This window comes from Eurosta solidaginis, chromosome 1, assembly GCF_040869045.1.
Source record: "Eurosta solidaginis isolate ZX-2024a chromosome 1, ASM4086904v1, whole genome shotgun sequence".
NCBI classification, from domain to species: domain Eukaryota; kingdom Metazoa; phylum Arthropoda; class Insecta; order Diptera; family Tephritidae; genus Eurosta; species Eurosta solidaginis.
Window position 1 is genome coordinate 389,149,438 of NC_090319.1, and position 8,006 is coordinate 389,157,443.

At 34.1% G+C, this 8,006-nt stretch overlaps 1 protein-coding gene across 1 annotated transcript; it reads left to right on the forward strand.

Annotated features, from left to right (window-relative positions):
* The first annotated feature begins 776 nt into the window (after positions 1-776).
* On the forward strand, positions 777-1,616 carry LOC137245612 (uncharacterized). The gene is made up of 2 exons (XM_067776563.1): positions 777-1,005; positions 1,096-1,616. Exons 1-2 carry the CDS (start codon positions 940-942, stop codon positions 1,477-1,479), a joined length of 450 nt encoding a protein of 149 aa, XP_067632664.1. The 5' UTR covers positions 777-939; the 3' UTR covers positions 1,480-1,616.
* Positions 1,617-8,006: the final 6,390 nt, after the last annotated feature.

An 8,006-nucleotide genomic window follows, 5' to 3' on the forward strand; every position in this document is an offset into this window, starting at 1 on the left:
GCCGCAATTTAGAAAGTGTAAACGTGAAACTCGGTGATATATATTCTAATATACCATAGAAGATTTCCTGAAAAAATCACTTTGATCGTAGCTATATATAATATATATCCCTTACAACCGATCGTTCAGATAAGAGGGTTTTTTGCCATTTTTAATTTTATATTTATCTTAAAAATCGTTAGGTATGTACATCTGTTCACTATATATTTCTTATCTTATACATCCGATTATTTGGAGATTACGAACGGGATAAGATTATTGTTTAGCCCCATTCATGAAAGGTATGAAGTCTTCGGCACAGCCGAAGACAGTCCCGTCCTTACTTGTTTTTTATTTGATATAACACAGAAACACAGCACTTCAATGAAAATAAATACATGAATGACATAAACTTACGAACTCTTTTGTTTGTCTGCAGCTGGGCATATAATATCCGTTGCAATCGATTGAGACTCCATTACTCAACAAATTTGAAAATCGATGACTGTATTCAAACTGTAATTATATATATAAAAACCTGGGCGATATGTATATTGCATGTCTGGAGAAAACGTTAAATTTTGTATGCATATTTTCCCTTATCACCTTTTGTTGGATGTAAATAAAAATATTTTTGTCAAAAATTTGTTAATCATGAATACAAAAGTGAGTGTGTCTATTGACAAGATGCGCTTATCACCTTAAGTCATTTCTGGTGCTCTTATCTAATGTCAACAAAGCCAAAGGCAGATAAACTCATAGAAAGCGTTTTTAAAGACTTACTCGAAGCAAGATTTAACTGCATTTATTTATTTCACAAGAAACTGAGTAATAAGGCGCACCATTTTGTTAGAGCTGCATCTAAAGAAGTTCAATATATATATTTTTTTTTGTGGTTGCAATATCCACACAAAACACTGAAGTGCACAAATTTGGAAAGTCGAAATTGATTTACTGGCCATGTGTGACAAATCATTGTTGGCAACCCGAAATGCAGCTGCAATTGCCATAGCGATACTCACGTTGGTAATATTAACTGCCATTTGGCTTTTCCAAAAACTTTTTCAATTTCTTTCAAATTAACTTTTTCCCCCACATTCTATTTCCCTTAACAAGTGTGTGCTGCCTTATGCTGTTGCAACAACCGCCACTGACTCTGGTGCGGATGTGGAGAATCTCAATATTGCAGCCGAGTTGCAGCAATTCAAGAGTTCTGCATTAACAAGAATCGACAATCTTTTGCTGCATAAAATGCCAGAGAAGATGCAGAAGCAGGGTGAGGCTATACGTGCCGAATTTTTGCAGCAGCTCGAACATTGTGCTCAATTGGCGTCAAGCAAAGAGGATATTTGGCGTTTTAAGCAATGTGCTGCTGAGGAGTTGGGTAATTCCATGAAATCGTTAGGTTTGTTGGTGAATGAAGCATACAATGGTGCCTCAACGAAAGCGTGTCTAATTTGGTTGAATTTGTTGTTATTAGTGCCATTTTTGTTAAAGTAATAAATGGAAGCTGGCATCTGCAATGAGAACTTGGTGGAATAAAATAAAGTTTGCCATGTGTAGATATGTACGAATATATAAGAAATTTCCCATAAAAAGTCAAAAAAATAAAATCAATTAAATACCGTAAAAAGTGACTCCCCCATTGTGTCAAATTCTAGAGGTGCTTTTCAAAATGGTCGATCCCGCGTAAATCTTGAAAAATGTTTTTTTGGAAGCTTTATAATACACATATTTACGATTTTATGTACGTATATTAGGGTCGTCTTTGAAAAGAAATGAAGATATAAAAATAAATTTTGGTTTCGGTTGAAGACTGCTAAGGGTATAAAATTCTGACTACATCTGAAAACACTCCTTAACGGTTTCCAGAATTCAGTTATAATTTTTTCGACTTTAGACATAACCGCTTAAATATTTCAATCCCAATTAAGAAAGTAAGTATTTTTGACTACAGTATCACCGATTTTGGTTGGCCGTCTTCAATCGGGATGAAAAATTATAATACGATATACCCTTGACGATGGTTTTGACGTTTGAAGGGGTATACTAAAAAAATATATATTTTTTAAGGAATATCCTAATACATAAACCCAGAAAATTTTGAAAAATGTGTTAAATTATTTATGGATTCATATTAAGTCATTAAGTTTATTTTAAAACAATGCTTATGAATTTGTAAGAAGTACGATGAACCCACATTTGCATTTAGAGAGAATATTTTGGGCATGCCAATGTCCATGGAGTCTTTCTCCATCTGCTTGTATGAACTTCGTGAAGGTCTCCCCTTCCTCTAAACTGCGGTTTCGATTGAAATACTTTCTTGGGCGAAGTGTCGTCATCCATTCGCAAAATATGAACTAGGCAGCAAAGCCTTTGAGCTTTAATTCGTTGCACAATAGTTCATCACTATATCCCCTTCGATAGTCGTCATCGGCATCACGTACAGGACCATACATCTTCCGGAGAACTTTATTTCTGCAACACGATAAGAGCTAGCTCAACTTCCTTTAACACTGCTCATGATTCCGAGCCATACATCACGACAGATATGATGGACGACATGTAGAGCGTGATTTTTGTTTGTCGGGAGAGGACTTGACTTTTTAATTAATGTAATTAGGCATTGCTAACATCGCGTTACACATATTATGTCCTATGAACCAAATATACTATTTCGGAAAAGGGAGAAAAAATAAAAATACACGTGTATCGGCGATTTTCATGTACACGTCAGAATTTTTGTTTTATGTATAAAGTATAAAGCTCGTATCATCAATTAAAAAAAAAAAAAATTGTTTTTCACTTTCACTCCAAATTTTTAAACTACTAAAGCGTTCCGAAAAAAAAAAAAAAACAATTGTTTTTCGACCCCTCCTACTCCATATATTTGTAGTTTATCAATAGTAACTTTCTAACACTAAACTGTTTATGACTTTTACAACAGTTACAATTGGTATGACAGATGAAACATTGAATTGCACAATCAATATAAATAAAGCACAGTTGCCGTTATTGAGCCGTTTTTTGGCAACAAACGAGCTGCCAATTATAAAAATATTGTTGCAGAAATGATCTCGGAATATGGCGAAATGGGCATATTAATGTCGCTAAAGATTCATTTTATTCACAATCATTTAGATCTTTTCCCTGATGCTTTAGGAGCTTGTAGTGATGAGCATGGCGAAAGATTCCATCAGGACATTGCGGCTATTGAAAAGCGTTTTAATGGACAAGACATCACGCATAAGCTTGGAGAATACTGTTGGTCTATTTGTCGCGATACTCACACAAATGCTTATAAACGCAAAAATAAAAGGCATAAGTTTCTTTAGAAGTATTGAAATTTTTAATGTAACAATTTTTAATTTTAATATAATAAAATTAATAAAAAAATCGGTTTTTAATTAGCTGAAACCGTTAACCATTAAAAAAAAAAAAATCCGGAAAATCTGAGAATTGATAAAAATATATTTTTTTAAAAATTTGACTCACGGAAAAAGGGCTAAAAATCGATCCAAAGTCTTTCACACAGGCAGACAGACGGACACTACGAGCTTTATACTTTATACATAAAAAAAAAAAAAAAAATTGTGACGTGTACATGAAAATCGCCGATACACGTGTATTTTAATTTTTTCTCCCCTTTCCGAAAAAGTATATTTGGTTCATAGGACAGAACTAAAGCTCGTTTTTGTAGCGCAGTAATAATATGCCTTATAATCCTTATAATACTAATATCAAATAATTACGTCCCGTAGAAAATTGAAACAAAATACGACATCTATGAAGTCGATTTTTTCATGTCGCTTGAATCTTGAATTAGAGAGTCAAAATTCTTAACAACACTATTTTGGGACCATTTCTGGATCCGTCCGGGATATCGTCGGGGTAATTTCGGGACCTTTTCGCGACTATTTCGGGATAATTTTGCGACCTTTCCGGGATCATTTGTGGATGATTTAGGGTCCCCAAATCAGGTTATCAGTTCTTTTTTTTTTTACTCTATTGCAAAAATAAAATACATTAGACAGAAAAACATTTTTAAACAGATAACTTGAGAAGCAGGCTAACGTGAATAGCCCATATATTTTATTTTCTCCTTGCGGACGGGGCCGCGGGTAAAGGCTAGTTTATAATATTATTAGGATACATCTTAATTTCATGGTTTATATAGATGTTAGTCGAAAAGGTTGTGTCTTCTGGTTACTTACAGAACAATTTCGGCATCATTCCGGGACCATTTCCGTACTGCCGAGATTATATCAAGACTGTTTGGGATATTTTTCGGAATGAAATCGGAACTATTTGGGCCAGTTCGAAACCGTATAGGGAATGCTTTCGGGAGTACTTTTAAAATACCTCAGGATTATTTCGGTAGTGTGTTTGGAATCCTTTCAGAACTGTTTATAGATTAGACACTTTGGGACAATTAAAGGACCGTTTCGAGATTATTTGATGAACACTTTCGCGACTATTTCAAATTTTTCGGGTCCGTTTAGTGACGGTGTTCGAGATCTTCTTGTTGCTGTTTCTGAATTGTTTTCGTAATAATATCATCGAGACTCTTTAGGAACGTAACTCCATATAGTGAGGAGGGAGTGCCACCGAATATTTGTTAAATATCGCCGGATCTGTTCGTTGTTCTCGAAAATATTTCAGGATTATTAAAAAAAAAAGTTTTTCAGTGGAGTATTGTATCCTCCGTTTTTAAGAACTTCACTATATCCTTCATTCTTTTTATCACCGTGTGTTTATCTCCGTGACTGTGAGTATTTCGCGATCCAGATTATTTTCTGGATGGTCTCGGTACTTTTTTCAAGATCATATCTTGGCATATCCTGGAGACTTGGACGCGGTTTTAGGCTAGTTTTACGAATTTGTGAAAGAATTAACGCCTTATTAACATATTGATTATGTCAGCCCATTCAAGTTCGAGCAGTGTTGCTGCTCAGAATTTCGTGCACTGCTCCCAACTCTGGTTTTGTGGCGGTATACAATAGAAACTAATTAAGTGTACCGTTTGTACTTTTCTGTATTTATTCACTAAATATACGGCCATTGTACACGTATCAATTTAATAACAAAATTGAACTGTGCAAATATACATATATACATACATATGGGCAATTCTCCGCGAGCTCTCAGTTTTACTAACCCAAAATTTTGGAAAAAAAAAATTCGATTTTCAAATATTTTCAATACATTTTTGTATGAGTTTTTATAGCTGCAGAACATTACCAAAGTGGACGAGCTACAGCTATTAATTGCTGTTCTTTATACTGAAACTTGCCACGGTTGTTACATTACACGCGTGACATGGTTGTGACATTTTGACAATAAATTGCCCATTAAAAAAAGCTAGTATGACTCGCAAGATTTTCCGTAAAATTTTAAGGTTATGCCAGCAAACTTTGAAGAAAAATGGTACAATAGACGGTACTTAACTTAAAACTGCAAAGATACAAAAGTGCCACAGTTGTGACACGATTTTTTGATACGTACCGTTTTTCCAGTTCTTCAGTGTTTAAAAATGGATATTAGTTATTTTAAGACTGCAAACATTAACATGGAAATATGCGGGGACACTTGCTGATCAAAAATTCACACTCACATGTCACAAACCAGTGTATAATAAAGCAGTACCAACCTAACGATTGGCGGCGTGGTGTGATGGTAGCGTGCTCCGCCTACCACGCCGTATGCCCTGGGTTCACACCCCGGGCAAAGCAACATCAAATTTTAGAAATAAGGTTTTTCAATTAGAAGAAAATTTTTCTAAGCGGGGTCGCCCCTCGGCAGTGTTTGGCAAACGCTCCGGGTGTATTTCTGCCATGAAAAGCTCTCAGTGAAAACTCATCTGCCTTGCAGATGCCGTTCGGAGTCGGCATAAAACATGTAGGTCCCGTCCGGCCGATTTGTAGGGAAAATCAATTGGAGCACGACGCAAATTGGAAGAGAAGCTCGGCCTTAGATCTCTTCGGAGGTTATCGCGCCTTACATTTTTTTTTTTTGTTTTAACCTAACGATTTGAATAATATTTTTTACTCAAAAACTCATGGACACTTTTCAAAATCAATTTACAAACCGAAAACAGAAATGTTATAATTAAAACAACATTTAATATTGCAGATTAAGTCAAGTATTTAATATTATGACATTTTATTACTCGTGTAATTAAAGATTAAAAAAGTCACCACCTAAAAAGTTATGAAAAATATGGTTGTGGACATGCCGCGGTTGTGACATTTGTAGGGTATTATGAACTATAACTTCATAAAACTGATGACCAGTCAATAAAATTCAACATTAAACTTTAAAATAAACATAACTTCAACTCAATTACATAATTTAATTCATAGAAAATGCTTTAATATATGTATTTCAAATTTCGAAAAGACACAAAACTGTAAGCTCGCGGAGAATCACCCAAATATACAAATTATTATGAACTAGGAAATTTTCTTTTGAAGAAGTATAGCAAAATGTTAATGGTAAATATGAATCTGTTTGTTTAACTAATTAAAACTTTCAATTATAGCTATTAATTAAATAGGTTTATTAGGCTCCTTTGACAGAAAATTTATAGCTTTATGTAGTTTGCACCTACATGTGCGAGTAATTAAAAAAAACATATCTCATTCGTTTATTTATGTTTGTCCAGCAAAAATTTTTGTTTGTCCACTTTTTGTCAAAAAGTTAAAACAAAAAATTTTTTTTTCGGAAAATCTCAAAATTTTTGTTTTTGCTTTAGTACGCTAAATCGTATGTCCATCTTTTGTCAATAAAAATTCTTTCGTTTGTCCACCTTCCGCTTAAAAGTTATAACAAAAATAGTGGGCAAAAGTACTAGACGGAAAACTGAAGCTACGCGGTCATCCATAGTCGACTCATAAATCATAATGCCGGGGAATTCCAGTTTGGAGGGAGCATAATACCATTAGCATCTTTCAACTTAAAATCTGTCGAATTTTATTCAAAAATATCGTTTTGGTTTAAAGAAGACTATTTAAATCAATGTTTTGAACACAAACGTGTGAAAATTTTGACCAACATTTTGAAAATTGTATCCAGGGTCCTTGTAAAATTAAAATTATGTACATGCGCCGAGGATTGTACGATTTTCACCCACGAGTTACGTATTAATATCCACTTAACAGCTTATGATTTTGAGGGCGGCTTCCTTGACCGAATAGTTACTCCCTAAATTTTTGCTACGAGACCCTAGCGAAAGCGCAAATGCCAAGTTTTACAAAACGGAAACAAATGTAATCCGATGCCAATAGATGGGCAAAGGGAATGCGTGCAAAATACTTGCGCGTTTGACGCTGTTATGGAGATAGTCACCCATTCCTACTGCAATTATGCAGCCTTCAAAAATTGCATAGACACAAAATCAAAATGGTTATTTTCTCCTTTATCATAAGATATGCGAATGTAGGAATTAGGTCCACTATATACAGTTTAAGTGCTATACCTTTTTCGTTGATGTTTAAAATTGATATGGGATATCTAGATTACTATGGAAGTGCTTACCTAATATTTAAAGAACAGTTTGATGATGTGGAAAATTTCGAAATTACAACAAAATGTGGGGATGTGAGGACAAATTTAAATATACTAGACGTGGATGGGCGTGATCGATCAATAATTGAGCTTTGGAACACGTTTAAAAAAATTTGTCGTTACAATTTAGAGAAAATAATAGAAAAATGCAGAAAATGTTCAACCCAAAAAATTATTTTCAATGATACACACGTTTAAAAAAATAAAAAAATAGAAAAAATTTTGGTATTTTAGGAGGTTCTGTTTATAGCAAATAACAATATTATATTTTAAATAATTTATTCCTAAATTTTTGGCAATTTATTACCGCAAAAAGAAAATTATAACTACGTCCGGTTCCGAGAAAAGTGAGTGTCTGCTGGCTCACATATGTACACATTTTTAATGTGTCTTTCATCCATGTGAAGTTACATTTTAGTAATAGAAGGTTGGTTTGATGTCCTTCTCTAGGAGAGCTTTTA

What these genes read in the sequence shown, in the direction of transcription:
- LOC137245612 (XM_067776563.1), top strand. Translation starts at nt 940, where the DNA reads ATGTGTGACAAATCATTGTTGGCAACCCGAAATGCAGCTGCAATTGCC. An exon ending in CCATAGCGATACTCACGTTG is followed by an intron (nt 1,006 to 1,095) that starts GTAATATTAACT and finishes TCCCTTAACAAG; the next exon opens with TGTGTGCTGCCTTATGCTGT.